The 19,234-nt window shown below is 41.0% G+C and overlaps 1 protein-coding gene across 4 annotated transcripts in view; it reads right to left on the bottom strand.

Annotated features, from left to right (window-relative positions):
• Positions 1–19,234, bottom strand: part of TBCD (tubulin folding cofactor D) — a 122,147-nt gene that overhangs the window by 26,349 nt on the left and 76,564 nt on the right. For all 4 annotated transcript variants that reach the window (XM_081848643.1, XM_081848646.1, XM_081848645.1 and 1 more), the window contains exons 18-27: positions 14,175–14,260; positions 10,313–10,393; positions 8,796–8,869; positions 8,157–8,274; positions 7,221–7,281; positions 6,282–6,304; positions 4,244–4,275; positions 3,333–3,395; positions 2,460–2,536; positions 499–580 (exon numbers count right to left, since the gene is read on the bottom strand). In XM_081848643.1, the coding sequence (XP_081704769.1) occupies positions 499–580; positions 2,460–2,536; positions 3,333–3,395; positions 4,244–4,275; positions 6,282–6,304; positions 7,221–7,281; positions 8,157–8,274; positions 8,796–8,869; positions 10,313–10,393; positions 14,175–14,260 (697 nt within the window). The remainder of the gene's footprint in view (positions 1–498; positions 581–2,459; positions 2,537–3,332; positions 3,396–4,243; positions 4,276–6,281; positions 6,305–7,220; positions 7,282–8,156; positions 8,275–8,795; positions 8,870–10,312; positions 10,394–14,174; positions 14,261–19,234) is intronic.

The raw sequence follows: 19,234 nt of genomic DNA, 5'->3' as shown, positions 1-19,234 counted from the left end.
AAGGAGGTTTCTGGATGTGTGCAGGGGGGAGAAGGGAGGCGTCCCATTGCATTAGCAGTATTATAGCACTTATGGAACACCCCAAATACCACCATAAAAGCTCTGATCTGCAAATTTTCTTCCCATGTTACAAAACTTTATTAACTCTAACTCCATTGTAGAGAAGTAAAATTGTAGTGAAGAGTTGATTCAGAAGTGCACACTTTCACTGCTTTAATTCAAGTGGCACTTTACTAGGCATATTACAAACATTGTCTCACACATGTGCAAATCAGAATTCTTTCATTTCTCCAAAAGGGACAAGCAATGCTGCTGTCACCTCCAATTAAGTGCGTCTTGGAAGCCCACATAAATAACTGGGCTGGTCCTGAGAAGTTGCTAACCACCGAGATGTTTATTTAAGGACTAGTTCTGCTCCTGTAGGAAGTTTTCTAGCTAACAAGATCATCATAGGTTATCCCTTAATAAAGGCAAGAGACAAACATTATGAATCAGTACCTTGCTGAGCTGGATTTGCTCCCTCCTCTTCAATGTAGTAGTATTCATTACACAGAGCAGCTAATGCAGCGACTGCTGATTCCTAAGACAAAGGCAAAACTCTGTAACCATCAAAATATCTTTCCTTTCAACTATTGTAGGAAAACCCAATGAATAATCTCTATCCCTATGAATAATTTTACTGTAGTTTGCTATGGGCCCCATTCATAAAACAGCTGAAGATAAGCTTTGCATTCCAAGCCAGGAGATTTTCAGTTCATGACTTGTTACTGTTTAGGAGATAAAATAACACTCCAGAGTATCTTGGATCACGTTCTCCATTCAGGGTTGTGTCTGAAGGCACAGTAACTAATAGCTCATGACTTATAAAACTGTTTTAAAGCCCATCAGTATAATTTTATGGAGGCTAAATTAACAACCCTGAACCTAATTTTAGTAGACTTAAATTAAAGAGTTGAACTTGCAACAGAATTTACTTGATGCTTACTCAACAATTTGTTCTAATTTAACTCAATTTAGCACAAGAATAGGTGCATGGTGTATATATTGCCTTCCATACCTTTAAAAGCAAACACTAGTCAAACCAGCAGAGGTTATTTAGGCTTTAAGCTTCATTGTATACTCGCACAATGATCCCTCTCCAGAATAGCCTATGGGGAGAGATGGCATTCTGGGCAGGGCCCATTAGGTTTGGGTGTGGCTGTATTACAGCCAGCTTCCTAAATGACTGTAGCTTTTGCCATGAGCTATGGAGCCTCTCCTCACTCCCACAGATAGGTAGGAAAGAGTGGACCATCATTTTATTTATTTAAATGAGAAAAAACTATACAGTATCTTGCAAAAGATTTTATCTTTCTGCACACGTCACTTATGATCAGGCAGTAAATTTACAACAACCACCACCCAAATGAATTCGACTAAAGAGTATCTCAATTTAAGAATGTGCTTGGTTTAATCTTTTCCTATGGTTTGTTATGGAGTCTCTATAATAAGCCTATTCAGTTCCATATAGAGTTCAAAGAGCAGTGCAACTTGAGTTGAGTTGCTGTCCTAAATTTCATTTACCCTATTTTTCGCCCTATAGGACACACTTTTTCCCCTCCAAAAATGAAGGGGAAATGTGTGTGCGTCCTATGGGGCAAATGCAGGCCTTCGCTGAAGCCTGGAGAGCGAGAGGGGTCGGTGCGCACCAACCCCTCTCACTCTCCAGGCTTCAGGAAGCTATCCGCAAGTCTTGCAAGTCTGGCGGGAGCTTCCCCCGCCCCAGCCCTGCAGCTGGGGGGGGGATTTTTTTTATTCATTTCCCCCCCAAAAAACGAGGTGCGTCCTATGGGCCAGTGCGCCCTATAGGGCGAAAAATACGGTAAAAGGTAAAGGTAGAGGTACCCCTGCCCGTACGGGCCAGTCGTGTTCGACTCTAGGGTTGTGCGCTCATCTCACTTAAGAGGCTGGGAGCCAGCGCTGTCCGGAGACACTTCCGGGTCATGTGGCCAGTGTGACGAAGCTGCTCTGGCGAGCCAGCACCAGCGCAGCACACGGAAACCCCATTTACCTTCTCGCTATAAAGCAGTACCTATTTATCTACTTGCACTTGGGGTGCTTTCGAACTGCTAGGTGGGCAGGAGCTGGGACCAAAAGACGGGAGCTCACCCCTCCGCGGGGATTCGAACCACCGACCATACGATCGGCAAGTCCTAGGCACTGAGGCTTTACTCACAGCGCCACCCTCCTTATAAATATAAAATTGATCACTTCAGGATGAAAATGAGGTTCTGTCCTTTCACAGACACAATTAATTTAGATCACATGGAAATACAGGCCCAAAGTGCTCTTGTGTTCTGTTATATACAGCACCTGGGTAATTTAAGAATACCTTGAGAGCAACTTTCATAATACGAAAATATGAATGTTTTCTTTTTTATCAAAACAAGCAACAACAATACAGATACAGCAAACTGTACCTTTATTTGTTGCTTTGCATTGCTTGAAACAAGGTGGAGACTTTTGAAACTGTCATTTATGAGCGACTGCCATTCAGCTAGAGGGAAAGAAAGCATGTTTGATAATACATTAGTTACCTAAAATTAAACATACCAGTATTCATCACCTTTTAAAAAACAACAACTTTTAATAGATTCAAAGGTTCCAGAGTGTGTTCAAAAAACTCCAGCTGATCTCTGCAAATTTAAGTGTGCATCCTTATGGATTTTTGTACCCAAATTAAATGCTTTCAACTTTGTTTTCAATTTGCTTTTGAGATTGGTGCATCATCTATCACGGGGGTCCACAAAGGCCTTTTCCTGGCACCCAGGATTCCCTTTCCCACTATAACTAAGATTGAGAGAAGCATTCTGTTATAGACGGAACATTCTGTTGAGTGGGGTAGAATTGCTGTCCCAAGTCTCCTGCAGATGACATTACCCTATACAATTCCCTCCATGTATTGCATTATTTCACCGAATCACAGAACTGTAGAGTTGGAAGGGGCCATGAGGTTCATCTAGTCCAACCCTGTGCAATTCAGGAATTCTTTGCCCAAAGAGGGGCTCAATTTGGCCAATTCTTTTCTGAATTAAACTGAATATGACAAACACAGTCATAGCATCATGATGCCAATGACAGCAGGAGGCAACAAGCAAAAATACTGGGTCATGAAAGGCATGTTAGGACATTCACAGCCCTAAAGAACATCTTGTGACGATAGAAAATAAGCATATCTCTGTGAGCCATATTCTTGGCAAGTGAAATCAAGAGGACTGTGCATTTGAATGCAATTATAATCTTCAACAGATAAAAAGACAGAATAAATTTAAGACATCAAAAACATCACCTACCTATTATGGGATCTCCTCTAAAAGGCATTTTTGAAAGTGATAACTTTTCAATTAAAGCACAGACTGGAAGAAAATGAAGAGAATACAATTTCTGAAAACAGCAGAGAACAATCCTGTGTCAAATATGGTCCTCTGAGTTCAGTGGATCTTGTACATATATATTATACAGACACCAGGGTCAGAGCTCAAGCAAATGTAATAACAGGCATACTGGTATTGCTACACAGTAGATGTGTTGCACTGTGAATATGCATACTGATCAGCACAAAAAGTATTTTAACAGCTATTCTAGCACAAGGTCTATACACTTTAGTGTAGCTAAAGTTACTCCCAACCTTACCAACTGAAGCATACAGAAATGGCACAGGCAAGCCCCAAATTAAGGCTCCCTAGGTTTCTGCATATAGTGCATCCAAGTACTCCTTGACTTAATGTTAGTGTGGAACATTCTGCTTGTATAGAGCTTCTTCAAATGGAGCCCCTATGTGCAGGCTACATGAGAACCCCTCTGAAAATCATTCTTTTTGGAGGGAGACGTCTGTGTTCCTTGATACCAGTTTTATGGTGGCTGCTAAAATGCCACCAAGGAGCACTACCAATATGGAACCTGTTTGTGTTTTATCTGCACTGCATTTTTTAAAAAATTGGGGGAGGTATTTTAGGGTAGAGTGAGCGGACAAGGTATGGTTTAAAGGGGGAAGTTTGACCTTGGGTACAAATTGAAGGAAGGATTGGCAGTGTGCCTGGTGAACCGGTGTAGCAGCTGAAAAAATGAGGAAGGTTCAAGATGCAAGATTTATTTCCAAAGTACATTTACTTACAGTCAAAAAACCAGAGAAATGCATAATACCACAGAATGCTATATAATAAACATTTGGATTAAAAATGTGTGTGTGTGTCGTGTGACATACCAGCTGGCCTCATTAGTTCTCCACCTAAACCCCTGAAAAAGGAAAAAGGAAAAAGTATTGGCTGAAAATCTCAAATCACTATCTTTACGAGGAATACAAAGGAAAGGAAAGGTAAAATTCTCTTTTCTGTCTTGTTAAGATTCAAAATAAAAAATAAATTAACTCTTCTATCACTTCATCTTGCTTTATGTAAAACCTTTTACATGATGTGGCAGTGAGTGCAGAGGAAGAGACAAAAGAGAGCAAGCTATCCTATAAAACTCATCTGTCTCAAGACTTGGAAGTTAATCTCATAAATCCCACACGTGCTTTGTTTTGTGTAGTAATTCTTTGGTTTATCTAATAGCCAAAATAAATTTATTTCATTGTATGGCCTTGTGCCATACAATGAAATAAATTTTCATTGAGAGAGTAGAGTGCTTCTTAATCCACTGCCTCTAAACGATGCATTACACATGATCTATACAGATCATCACTCGGTAATGTGACTTCATTGCTGTTGCTGATATCATTCACTTACACAACAAACAGAAATCAAATTACTCTCTTCTGAGAAAGTGTTTCATATCATTCCTATTTCTGTAAAAGAAATCTTCATTCCAGAAACAGATAAAGAAAACCATGGAAAAAAATGTTTTGTATGTTCTTCAACAGATGGCTGACGACACACTTTCTCAAAATCCAAGAAACCACTTCTCAGCTGAGCACCTTCAGGGCACTTCAGCTTGATTGCTCTTCAGAAAACAAGTTCAGCTTGTTTAGCAGAGTGCTTGCCTATTAAAAGCTAAGTGGCTTGCTATTACAAAATGATCCAAAGCAGAATATTTTATATACCATTTAAAAGGTATTTTGATATCCTGAAACTATGTTAATATGCTCACAAGTGAATAACTCTATTATGCAAAGTACTACGTTGAAGAGAAACATGATGCTTGTTTGAAGTCTAATTGATAAGAAAGGCACTATTAAGAATCTAATGAAACTGCTAAATGCAAGCTTGCATTTTGTGAGAAAAAGTCAATTATACCCTAGCCTCACCCTGACATTAAAAGAATTTACAGAAAGTATAACAGCCAGTGTGATACCTCTATAAATATGAACGTATTATGAACTAAGGCAGATTAACCAATGTGCGAAATGAAGAAAGCTGTCTCAAAGAATGGTTTGTATTTAAAATAGTCATTTTGCTCCCAGAAATTCTGGTTCAGTCTTACATTTCAAAAACATGGAAGTGAACATGTACTACACAGAAAGACAATTCAAAAGGTGCAACTAAACACACATCTGGTATATACTTTCCTCTCCCTTTCCAAACTCGGAATTGTTCTTAATAAAACAGCTGTGACGTATATAATGGACCTGTATATAAGGGGGGTGGGAATTCTAAAAGCTTGAAAGTGTATCAGTTGTTTCCTGTCTCTACATCCTTTCCCAACAGACTCTCCAATTTTGAAGCATTAAGTCTGCCTCTAGGCTCTGTATTTTCAGTTCACTTCATCGATGTTCCAAATTTTAAATGTTACAAAGTGAAGCATCAAGAGAAGGAGGCTTTAAATTATCACAGGAAACTTTTAGCTACTTCATGGACCAATGCCATGGTGTTTACTGTACAAGACAGAGTAAGGAAGGTGTTGGTTATAATTTTTTACCTTGCCTAGGGTGGCAAAATACCTTGAGCTGGTCATGGTCTCAACATGGCACCCCTTGTCTGCCTGTTGCACATCTCCTGAGATGCCAGAGAGCCTATGCAGGTTGCTATAAGACAGGGCCACACTTTCCACTGGGCTGTAATTATGTATGGGCATCATAAAAGAATTTGTAAGACAGGCTGCTCCAGTCATGCTCTCTATTCCAAGCAGCAAGTTCTGCTGTGGCCACATGCCAGCCAAGCTATGCTTACGCTTAGGAAACACAGCACACCCATGCACAGAGTCAGTATGAAAGTAGGCACCCAAGCTTTTTTGTGGACTGCGTATTTTATGAGGCTTTTTCTTTGTTCTTACAATTGAAACAATCTACTTGGCATTAATTTTCTTACCGATACAACTGACGACGGCAAAGCTGTAAGAGAAAACTGGTATTAGATATGGAATAAAGAAGTTCTATTTAGTTCAGTGAATCTCAAATTGCAAGTTATAGCCCACAGCTAGTTCCTGATGTGTTCCTGAGTGGCCCACACAACAATGGGATTCTGGATCCCAAAAGGTTATGTAAATTTACCAATAGGTCCCATTTCAAAATGGCTGAGAAACACCAATTTAGTCAAAACTCCACCCCACAGAAATATGTTAACTGTACACAGTATTTTTTTATAAGAGTGCAAGGATTAAGTTTTTGCGACATAATCCGGTATTGTTTCACTCATATTTGATCATACATATAGATTTTATCACTGATGGCTAAAAAATAGTATCTATTTTCCTAATAAGAATATTAGTTATACTGTTACTGCCCAGGAAGCTCCAGTAATAGATCCCACGTACATACAATATTCTAAGTGTAGGGTAATTCTCTGCATGTTTATGTTGAAGAAGAAAATCCACTTCATTTCAAATCTCATACAGATTTTTGTACAGCACATTATGGAAAAAAATTAAATATATCTCCAGTCTGCATTACTGGTGAGCCACTTCTTCTGTGAGCCAGGGAAATCCATTGGTGCAGGCAGCAGATTGAGAGGAGCAACAGAACGTGCCACCTGCCAGTTTTTGCAGGGCTGGCTGCAGATAGTCTACCTCCCTACCACCATGCAGCTGTGCAGCTGCCATTGATCTGTCCTATCAGCCACAGCTGTCGGGCTATGGTCCACTTTGGGAAACTCCCTCAAACATTCAGTAAGCTGCATGAAGGTGGGCATGCCATCTAACAATGCACACACACCAAATAATTTTTACATTGTCGATTTTAACAAAAGAAACTTTCCTATTTAAAGAGTGCAAAAACATTTTCTTTTTCATAAGACAGAATTTGTACCAACCTCCACATGAATCTGTTTAAGTCCTTCCAAGGCTTTTTCATCCAAATATGATGTAATGGATCTGCAAAGTTAAAAGCCACATCAGAGGAATACTATATGAGCTTCTTTCTGTCACGTGTGAGGGAGTCCTAGAAAACTATCTGCCAGTGGCAAGGCATTAATTGGAAAGTATAGGTGCTTATTCTTCTCTCTGAAAACTAAGGTGTCAGTCAAACTTCTAAAGCCACCAGCGTTCCTGACAGATTCACACAACCTTCCAAACCAACACTAAGTATTTCTTCCCATATTACCTGTGAGATCATCATGTATTGACTAGTAAGTTTATCTTAAGGTTACCAGATTATTTTCAATGAATCTGGTGACACTTTCCAACTTCAATGGATTTTGTATGGGGACTGATTTGTAAATCTGGGGACTGTTCCCGCAAAATGGGGACATCTGGTAACCTTAGTTTATCTAGTATTACCTGTTTCATAACCAAAGCTCTTGAATATATTTATAGCCATTAAAATATTAACAATTCTAGCTTTTAACTCCCTTCCTAGGTGAATTTATGTTTTCTTAAATCTCTTAGCTAATTCACTGAAATAAGTTCCAGCTAATTCACATTATCTTTCCGAGGCACATTAATGCACCCTGGTAAATGCCACCCACAGTGAAGAAAACCACTGATGTAGATAAGAAGAGTATGATGTTATTTTTTCTTCTTTAATTTTCTACTACCCTCGTTTTCTTTCTGATCATAGTAGTCCCTAGTATGCAGAGCTTAAATGCCAATATGAACTCTACCATAATGCATTGGGGGAAATGGTAGTCAACAAGAATTCATCTTTGTTCCAAGCCTTATTTATTTATTGACCCAATTTATAGACTGTGTTTCACTACAGTCTCAAAAATATGTATAGAAACAATGCAGTAATGATTTTGTCTTTTTACCTCTTATTTTCTTCTGCTAGTTTACTCAAGGCGTGAGTGATCTCGGCACAGGCCAGAATTGCTCCGTGGCGAGTATGAAGATCTGTGCCAATTGCCAATGGCAGCAGTTTTGGTAAAACTGCAAGAGATTAAACATGAATAACTTAGAAATTTAAAGACAGACAAGAAATTGTCCCCTTCCAGTCTGAAGACTAGATGCTGGATCCCTAATAAAATGACAAAAAAGGAGTAATAGCTGTTGCTTACTATTCACGTTTGAGAATGCTATCTTGAATTCATTTTACATACATTGAGAAGTTTGCAAAAGCATGTAAATGACTAGCATTTGCAGTTCCCTGGTTTAATTTCCCAAAGAAGTTAACACATTTCTTCATATGCTAAATACAAAATCTTTTCACAAGCCAAGCACATGTATTCTACTCTAATGCCACAAAAAGCCTGCAGTGTGTGAACATTACTCTTAAGACAATGAGTTTTAACATTTAACCTATTATAGGATAAATTTCTCTCTCTGTTAGAGACACTTAATTACCTTGGTTGCTAGAAATATTCAGTTTGCTTCTCTATTAAGCACATAGGATTAAGGGCTTTTGCAGTAATGTTCTAGGTGCTTTAGATCATAAGCTTGTTTTCACTCACCTTCGTTTGCCATATATTCTGGAGCCTGTGGTGTGATGTTATGCAGAGCTTTGGTTGAAAGATCTCGAATAACACTGAAAGATTGAGAGATGGGGAGAGAATGAGGTGGGGGGTGGGAAGCATGCAGCAGATGTGCTTATAAGGCTGGCATATGAACTAAAAACACCTAGTTCACGAGTAATGACATTTCCAGTGCTGCTGCTTCAAGCTAAAGGGAGGAACTTAAAACTGAAGCTGCTTTCAGGAACATAATCAATAAAAGTTCCTGTGTTGTTGTTTAGTTGTTAAGTCGTGTCTGACTCTTCGTGACCCCATGGACTAGAGCATGCCAGGCAAGTTCCTAGGAGGCAGCAAAGTTTCTGCCTCGAGATAATGGGCAGTGCTAACCCCACTGGGCGCCCAGGAGGCCAGAATGGGAAATAGTATGGCTTCCTACAACACGAATGAGCCTTGGGCCCGCATGCTCCCTATCCCTCTCCTATTTCACTTGGCAAAGGAAGAGGCAGAACCTTCTGCTCCTGATTTTAAAGGAATCACAGTTCCCTGTGATATCGGAATTTAGGGAACTGTGATTTGCTTAAATCGGTGGTTTTCAACCAGTGTGCCGCAGCACCCTGGGGTGCCTTGAATGATGATCAGGGGTGCCACAGGCAACACTGGCCTCTGTCCTTCTTTCCTTCCCTCCCTCCTTTAATGACTTCTTGCGTCTCTACCTCCCAAAGGCTTGCACAGCACAGCTGTTTGTTGCAGCAGCCCTGCTGCTGCCCCTGCTGCCTCTCAAGATAAGGTGCTGGCCTCATGTCCACCTCTAGTCTCCAGTCTCCGTCTGGGGTCATTCTCAGCCCAGGCCCCTGTGGGGTGGCACGAGAACGCACCTCTCTTTGGGGAGGGCGGGCAGCTCAGACACCAGGGGTGGCAGTCGTGGCTACCCGGAGGACTCCCAAGGAGAGGGGAGGAGGCTGACGGAACACTCCACAAGGGAGGGTGTTTGAAAAAGGATGAGAGGCTGCCAGCTCTGCAGGCAAGGGGTAACATAACTGCGATCCTGAGCCCCACAGGGGTGCCGCAGAAAGAAGGTAGTTGGTCAAGCGAGCCATGGACTCCAAAAGGTTGAAAACCTCTGGCTTAAATGATAGAGAACAATCTAGGTTCACAAACTGTGGCTCCTCACGTGAGGAGGAGAGGAGAGGAAAGGAAGATGTGTAAGCTCAAGGCTCACAATTGCTTGTTGACAGGGCAGGTAAAAATGGTTCCTCGCTGCATCTGAACCACAGGCTTATTTCATTTCTTAGGGTCAAAACAACACATTTAAGTACTTGTACTTATTCCAGTCTTAATAATTAATTTTCACTAGCACACCTGATTTTTATCAGATATAGCTGAAAGTCAACAAATGTTAGCAAATTGAACAAATTGAAAACAATAAAAGCAGTCTCACTACGAATCTAATTTAGAAATCAGCTATACTTTTCTGATCAAAATACCGAATCCCCACATATTAACATAATTAAGCTTACAGATCCCAGTGGTTGATCTTCATGTTAACCAGGTGATCAATCATTGACTGTGTATACTCAGGAAACCCAGAGATATATACACTGAAAGGATGGTGGAAAACACAAAAATTAGAAACAGAAATGTGCTCCAAAAGTTATTTCAAAATCAATTTCAACAAGAACCTAATAACCTCAAACTGTCCAAGGCTTACAAGTTAAGGAAGGAATTTAATAGACATATATGTGAAGTCAAGCTTGACACATAAAGCTTTTTATTTATGTTTGCCATCTCATCCCAAACATATACTAATATTCTGCTTTTAACCAACACAGCATTATGAAAGCCTATGCTGAAATTAAATGAGACCTTATTTAAGTCATGTAAACTTTATATTAAAAAGGCATGTAAGCAAAGGGGCTGGCTAAAATGAAGTGTGAATACATTTTTGTAGAGAAAGTATTAGCATCATGGCTATTGCTGGGGGGGGCGATGATTAATCAGGGAGGGAAATTTGTCATTTCTCTGGCTTATCTGGGGCACATAACAGAGAACCTGGTATTTTTTGCTATTTTATTTCTACTGCTTAGTAAAATAAGGCTATTTCATTAGTCACAGTCAACATTATTAAGAAGTGACCATCAAAAAAAAAAGAAAGTGAAAGAAAATAGAACCTTCTGCTCTCCTCCAAGAATGTATGTAAAAATGCTAACCAACTTAGATTTTTGAAAAGTTTAAATTAGCAAGATAAATCTCTATGGATAGAAATGAATCATTCCATTAATTAAACAGCACTATATGGAAAGAGTAAACTAAAAATCATGGATATTTTAAGGCCTGAAGGTTTGAAGGACTCCCAGTCTAACATTTTGTGCTAAGGCAGAACAACTTATCCTAGTATCCCTGAAACATACTGTAAATAAGCCTGTATCAACCAAACTATCATGGCAGGGCTGCTTGTGTAGGGTTGCCATTTTCAAAAAGTAAAATTCCGGACACCCACAAGGTTGTTGAGCATTTTGGGGGGAACAAACCCAAATTGGGGAAACCCGCCCCCCCCCCCAAATTAGTGATTTTAGGCTTTTGGAGCTGTTTCTGCTGCTTTTTCCATTACGTTGCCATACATCCGGGTTTTCCCTGACATTTTGCAGACTAGGCAAAATTCCCCCGGCGCCATTTTTATACCTGAAAACCAGGACATGTCATACATGATGTATTGCAAGCCCATGCTTGTGCAACAAGAATCTGTGTAGTGAAACATACACAGTTCACAGATGCAAGAGAAGGGATAGCATACCTTACAGTAGGCCAAACCCTCTAAAATTACTGATTGTTTATGTGTCATGGAAAAAATAATTTACAATCAAGGCCCTGATCAGTTTTCTCCATGGAATGGGGCAGTTGTACTTTAGTTAAAACCTAGTCAATCCTCCAATTATGACCTGTTCATCCGGTAACTCGAAAGTACATAAGAAAAATGGGAAAGAACTGCCTTCCGGACCCATCACATTTCCTTGTTTTTGTTTTGCTATAGAAAAGAGTTGGGAAATTGGCTGCGTGTAGGAGGAAGGTGTGTACCAAAAAAAGCAAAGACTAAAGGGAGGGTGGAGTGCCATGGAAGAGTGTGGGCTGGACAGCTTAAGGATGAAAGGGACAATAAAAAGGGTAATTTAGAAACTGAGTAAGTAACAAAAACAAAGTATGCTCACACCGCAGATACCTAAACAAGATACTTTCTTCAAGGCCTGCAAATTGCCAGACTCCCTTCAGTTCACCATTACTTGACTTGTATTCAGTAAGCACATTAATTCATATGGTTCTGCTGGCCTTAAGAATATTCTTCAAAGCTGATGCACAGGAAACATTTGGTTTAGAACGGATATGCATACTAAAAACAGTGGGTTGGTAGAATTCTGGACTATACTACTTCAAACAGTAAGTGGGGGTTGTATTTTTTAACGCTCCCCCATGTTGCTTTTTCAAAATCCCTGCATGCAATGAACAAGCACAACCAGAAGGGGGCTACATTAATATTCTCCCTGTGTGTGTGTGTGTGTGTGTGTGTGTGTGTACACACTATACCAGGGGTAGGCAACTTAAGGCCCGGGGGCCAGATGTGGCCCAATCACCTTCTAAATCTGGCCCGCAGACAGTCCGGGAATCAGCGTGTTTTTACATGAGTAGAATGTGTCCTTTTGTGCTCCGTGGCAACCCAGAAGTAACGGAACGCGTTACTTCCGGGTTTCGCCGCTTGTGCAGACACTCAAAATGACATCAAGCGCATGCGCAGAAGTGGCAAATCGCGACCCGCACACACGCAGATGCGCAGACACAGGTTGCGTTCTGCTCTAGATGCTCTAGATTTGCTGGTGGCATAAAGTTATTCAGGGTGGTAAAAACAAAACAAGGTAAGTGAAGAGATCCAAAAGCACCTCTCTAAAAAAATCCCAGCTTCACATATACGAAGATGGTGTCTGAAGTGGCAGTGACTGGGCAGGAAAGAGATCTTGGGGTTGTGATGGTCACTGTAGGAACAGATGCTAGACTAGATGGGCCTTTAGCCTGATGTAGCAGGGCTCTCATATTCTTACATTCTTAAGAAGAAAACAACACCATACACTGGCTATTCTCCTTGATCACATTCACTAGGAGTGACTTCTGCCAGTTTTGCAGAGGCATGAAAACTCCAGAAATGTCAAATGTCTTCCTTTCTGCCTAGATCCTAACACAGTCAAGCCATCCAAGGCATTCCCACCAAACCGAAAATCTGATGAAAATAAGCTCCATGCCAGAAGCACTAGGAAACTATCTGCAAAACACATCCCAGTATAGGTACCTAGCTAACAACACTGATGAGCATACATCAAGGGAAGGAATCGCCAACCAAATTTTGCAAACAGGACCCTATTTTCACCCCAGATATTTATATTGACCACCATGACAAGGAAGCTTAGCACCAGTTAATACTCAAGGTAACATTACCCCTCTTTCTTTCTGGAAACCCTCCCTCAGGTAATTGAGCCGGAAAAGACATCTATATAGAACACAGTGTTCAGCTTGAGGACACATAAGGTTGTCCCATCTACATTAAAGCTACCTCTTATTTAGCATTGCCCACCATCTTATACTCCCCCCCCCCAAGTTTTCCTTCCACACCATCATGTTACTTTTGTACTCAGTTCTTAATTAGGGTTTCAAGGTAACACACACCTAGGCAGTGCTTGCGATCCCACTTGAAGCCTCCACCTAAAGAGGCTAGTATAGTAACCTAAAAGGGCTCTGCTTGGCCCCTGGCCCCACTGTAGATTTACTGAGATAACTTAAGCAACATTTGTGTCCTGCTGCCAAGGACAACCTCACAATCCAGGGCAACCCGCTGAAGAAGAAAAAATATTCCCCCCCCCCACTCAGTTTGGTGTAGGTAAATGCCCTATTTCTTGGTATCTGAAGAAGTGTGCATGCACACGAAAGCTCATACCAAGAACTGACTTAGTTGGTCTTTAAGGTGCTACTGGAAGGAATTTGTTTTGTTTTGACTATGGCAGACCAACACGGCTACCTATCTGTAACTGGCCCTATTTCTTGTAAAAGAAAAGGAAACACCATGTGGCACCCTTAATAGCGCCTCTCCTATTAAACATAAAAATCAGAGGGATATATATGGACTTCTACTTAAAATTATTTGACAAATAGTGAAGAACACAAGCACTTCCAATTTCACTCAGTCTTCTCACATAGAACATTGCAGAAACATATTGTTCACAATGTTCTCCAATTTCCCGTGCAACCATATGTAGAACAAGAAAGACTTTTTAAAAATCCAAAATTATCTGCGTGTCACCCATAAATTTAAGGTAGAGGAGGTGCTTACATTTAGAGACTTACCTTATATTGAGGAAACAATTCGCTCTGCTTCCAACAGCAAAATAATCAGCTGCAGTCAATATGTCAATCCCATGTGGGAAAGTACCCTATCAAAGTTAGAAGAGAAAATCACACATAATCACATATAATCACAGTAGTAATACTGGGGAACGTTTCACTTAGGTAGACGCAAGAATAATTCCCAAAGGTTTTGTCCCATATTAGCATCACAAAAAACAATGGAATCCAAACCAGGAAATATACAGATAAAATGGTGTGGCTACACAGACAGGATTTGGTTGAGCTTTCAGTACCTCCCACTGAGATCTAGAACAAAGGCTGGGATCCAAAAGGCCAAACAAATTTATTATTATTATTATTATTATTATTATTATTATTATTATTATTATCATTATCATTATCATTATCATTATCATTATCATCATTATTACCCCACCCATCTGGCTAGGTTTCCCCATCCACTCTGGGAAGCTTACAGCATATATTAAAAATTGTAACACATCAGACATTAAAACTCTCCCGATACAGGGCTGCCATCACTAGGAATTTTCTTAACCCCCTTCCCATTTCAGCCCCTCATCAGCACCCAGAGTGTTAGGAGGGCGGCCCACCCCTGTGATATCAACTATCCCAAGCATAATGTCACCATCTGTTCATGTAACCCTGGTGCCTTCTGCTGTTAGGGGAAAAAGCCTCTCCTTCTGGTGAGGCAGCTGGAGTTAAGTCCAAGAGTGAGCCATCTCCATTGACTTTGCCACCATCTCCAAAGATGCAGAGGCAAGAGCACCTGCTCAAACAAACATTGTAGCCTCAAACTCTATGAAGCAGAACAAAATTGCTTGCCCAGGCTCAGGATGGCAAATAGTTGTGCCTGCTTCGCTCTTCAGGAGAGCACAAGGAGTGTGTCATGTGTTGGATCAATGTCTTAACTTAAGCTTAGCCATGCACTGTAGATCTCTACCGTGCCTCATCCATTGGTAATCTGTAGAGACCCATGTTGGCACCCTGCACCGACCTTCATTGATAAAACCTTTAAAACTTCCATGGGTGACCTGGGGAGAGGCAAAACCATCCACATGGTTGGCTGGCAGGCGTTATCAGTCAGCCATGGGGAGTGATGAGACTTTCCTACCTTCAGAATTTTAACTGGTCAATTAGAGGCCAGACTGTGGGGCGGGAATTTGGAGACAGACCTGAGTAAGCCCGTCTTCACTCAGGTCTGCCTCCAAAACTTAAAAGACGGCTGTGCTGCCTTCCAGCAATGCAGTCGGCATCAGACATCCCACCCTCCCAACCTGTATATATTTGGCCCTGCCTGAAGGGAAGCATGGTGTATATGTACATGACTTTGCAGTGGATTGAACTGGTTGTCGTAGTCAAGGCCAGGGAGGAATTTCCCTGTAGACTAATTGTCATAACTTGTTGGCAGAAAAAAGCACTGGGTTGGATCCTTAGTCTAATCGGGGTGTGGGTGTGGAAAGGAGCCTTATCCCCTCTCTCCTCTGAATGAAAGTATCATGGTACCCTGTAAACTGTTCCCAAGGGGAAGGATTCTGTCCATATGCCCAGATGGGAGCTAACAGGCCAAAGAACACCCCAACTGGCATTCTGGAGGGGTCACTCTTATTTGGTGTGCGTCAACTGGGGATGCTTAACCCAGGATTGATCCTGAGGTAGTTATCAGCCAGCAACAGGGTTGGCTGATCTAGAATACACATCCAATGCTTAAGCAAAACTCTTCTTACACTTGTAATCCATTTGGATGTGGCCATTTCAATCACAAAAGGTGCTCATGTCATTTATTGCTTCCGCTTCCTATGCCTCTACCATGGTGACCTCAGGTTTACTGCACCCTCAAAGGCGTAAATGTCTCACTCCCTCACTCATCAGCTTTCCAACCTTTACTGCTGCAATTTCCCCCACCTCCTTGAACACTGTAACATCATTATACAGTCATACCTCGGGTTACAGCCGCTTCAGGTTGTGTTTTTTCAGGCTGCAGACCGCCGAAACCTGGAAGTACCAGAACGGGTTACTTCCAGGTTGCGGCGGTTGCGCATGCGCAGAAGCGCAGAACTGCAACCCGAGCATGCGCAGACACGGATTGCGAATGCTGCGGGTTGCGAACGTGCATCCCACACGGATCATGTTCACAACCCGAGCGTCCAGCGAGCTTCCTGGGACCTATCACTTTTATTTTACTCTTGTTTCTATTGCTACTTCCCAAGTCCAAGGGCAATCTACTAAGCCAGATCAACATTTTAAAGTTACATACATCACACTCTCATGTCTTTCAGTTAAAGTGTCAGTATTTGGGACAAATCTATCAGACCAACAGCAGCTCATCCTCCAACAAAACACAGCTAGAGCCACAGAGAGGAGAGACTGCCCTAGCACTAGACTTTAATTCCTTCTAGTCATCCATTTTCTATGAGGGCTTATATCCAGAGTACAGAAAAGTAGGTTCTCAGGATTAATAGTTCAGTATTCAATCCGCCCAGAAAAACCCATGTCTACTGAGAAGGTCCAAAGAACTGGGAATGAGGCTTAATGTCACATGGGTATAGAACCACAGCCCAAGTCTCTAGCACACCTTTTGTTGCTTGAAAATTCACTTGAGTCATTCCTAATTATTGATATATAGGTCACAGAGTTATTATTAGTTGACCTTGTTTTGCTTCAGTATCATAATGAAAATTTTCCTACAAGAGGAGACAACACATCAACTAAAGACAAAGTAAACTAGAACTAGAAAGTAATCACCAAAATGCAACAAAAGTGAAACCATAGTTTATGAGGATGGATCAATTTTAGACCTTTTCATAATTATTTTTGTAAATAACTTTGCTTACATGCTTTCACCAGAGAGCTATAAAAGTGTAAAATGGTAAAAAATGTAACTGTTTCAACCATATAATTGAAGTGCTTGAAATACAGAGTGAGACTTCAGATGCTGGGATGCCAGAAAGATTAAAAAAATGTCCACAGTAAGTCTTGCTCATAAAAAAAGAAATGTGAATACAGAAAATTTGCATAATATAGGTTTTATTGCTTTTCCAACACTCTGTCATGGTTTGTTAAAAGAAAGCATAGGTTCTACTTGCCACCAGATTTAGAATTTAGAGAGAGCTTACAATCTAAAACAAACTATTCAAGTTGTTAGAAATGTGGTAGAAAGACCGGCTTTTAAAAATAACTTCTCTAAAGGAAAGCACAATGAAGTAGAGCTGAGGCATAAAAAGGAGACATATGAAACTATCTATCTCATGAAAAAAGGGTTTCCAACTTCTGCAATCTGTCAGGAGAAAAAAGAATGGGACAAAAATGTCATCTTTAAAGTGGCAGCAACATACAGTGGTACCTCGGGTTAAGTACTTAATTCGTTCTGGAGGTCCATTCTTAACCTGAAACTGTTCTTAACCTGAAGCACCACTTTAGCTAATGGGGCCTCCTGCTGCCACCGGGCTGCCGGGACACGATTTCTGTTCTCATCCTGAAGCAAAGTTCTTAACCCGAGGTACTATTTCTGGGTTAGCGGAGTCTGTAACCTGAAGCGTATGTAACCCGAGGTACCACTGTACTCAAAATGAGGTCATCCACAACACTATGTGCAACATGATCCACTCCCTCCTTGTCAAGGAAGAGGAGGAGGTGTTCAGCATAGCACTGCTGATTGCCCCATTAAGTAGCTGTTGCAGTCACTTTAAATAGGTAACTCACAACAGTATGAGCAAGGCAAAATTCCCTGATTGCTTGGCAAGTACCTCCCTAAGAGCCAGGAAGAGACTGCAATTTCACCACAAAAAGTATAGTTGGTTGGTTGGTTGGTTGGTTGATTGATTGATTGATTGATGAGCTGTCCTTTTGGAGAAAATGTCATGCTACCTGAAACGTGATCTTTCATTGTGGAACGCCCACTCCAGAAAAAATTATCTCAGCCCTGCAAGCAACTGTAATCAAGAAAACAGAAGGACTACACAAATCTAACACTGTTTTTTGCTTGCAAAACTCAGCAACAACATTATGTCTTCCGATGGAAAATAAGTCCTAAATCTCCCTTGTAGTCATGGGGAAAGTTGTCTGGCTGATTCACATTACAAAACTGATTAGGAAAAAATGGATCACACATACCTATCATAATTAGCAGCCATTTTCTTAGGCTGCAAGGAGTAATTTGGTACTCCACCCTGAGGGAAAAGGTGGTTCACTAGTATAGACTTCCTTCTTGCTGTCAATTTTTGTGACACAGTAGCAAATCTTCTCCTACAACAAGAAAAGCAACCCAACACACAGGTCCTCTGGACTGATTTTATGGCATGTGAAATGAGCTGCTCCTTATAAACTCAAGGCTCGAGGCAAATCTGTCACCACTCCCAAACAGATCCCAAGTTTCCTTCCTTTTGATTTAGAATAATTGATCTCCACACTTTCTCAAGGCAACTAACAACAGTCAAAGAACAAATAACTAACAAACAATAAAGTAATCAAATAAAAACCCAAGCCCAGAGACAGTATGGAAAGGAATTAATAATCAGGATCAGTTTAAAACACCAAAAATTATTAAAAGCCCACCTGCACAAAAATTATTCATCTAGCAAACTCTCTGCAGGAGAGTGTTCCAACACTGGGATGTGGCTACAGAAATGACCTCTTACACATGCTGATTAATCTAACACACACTCATACTGGGATGCAGCAAAGGGCCTCTCCATCAGAAAGCCACAATCCCCCAAGCATCCAGGCTTGAATTCTCGACCAACTTACACTTTCAAAGGCAGCCCCACAAAAAGCACATTAAAGTAATAACTAAGGCATTATGACTAGGCGTGACTCTTCCTCAGAAATGGGAGCAGTTGGTATATCTGCCTGAACTGGGCAAAGCTCCCTCCTTGACTGCAACCATTCTTCTTGAGAATCCAACAGAAAAACCAGACCCAGAAAAAAACCCCAAAGAAACCCCCAAAAGGAAAGAGATATCCATCAAGAACAAGCAAAATCTCAACATCAGGAGAAGCTGAACACTGACATACACAAAGCATCTCCATCTTATCTGGATTAAA

The sequence above is a fragment of the Podarcis erhardii genome (assembly GCF_964252035.2).
Source record: "Podarcis erhardii genome assembly, chromosome: 2".
In the NCBI taxonomy this organism is placed as follows: domain Eukaryota; kingdom Metazoa; phylum Chordata; class Lepidosauria; order Squamata; family Lacertidae; genus Podarcis; species Podarcis erhardii.
The sequence above is the reverse complement of the archived record's forward strand: the minus strand, read 5'-3'. Positions and strand labels throughout refer to the sequence as shown.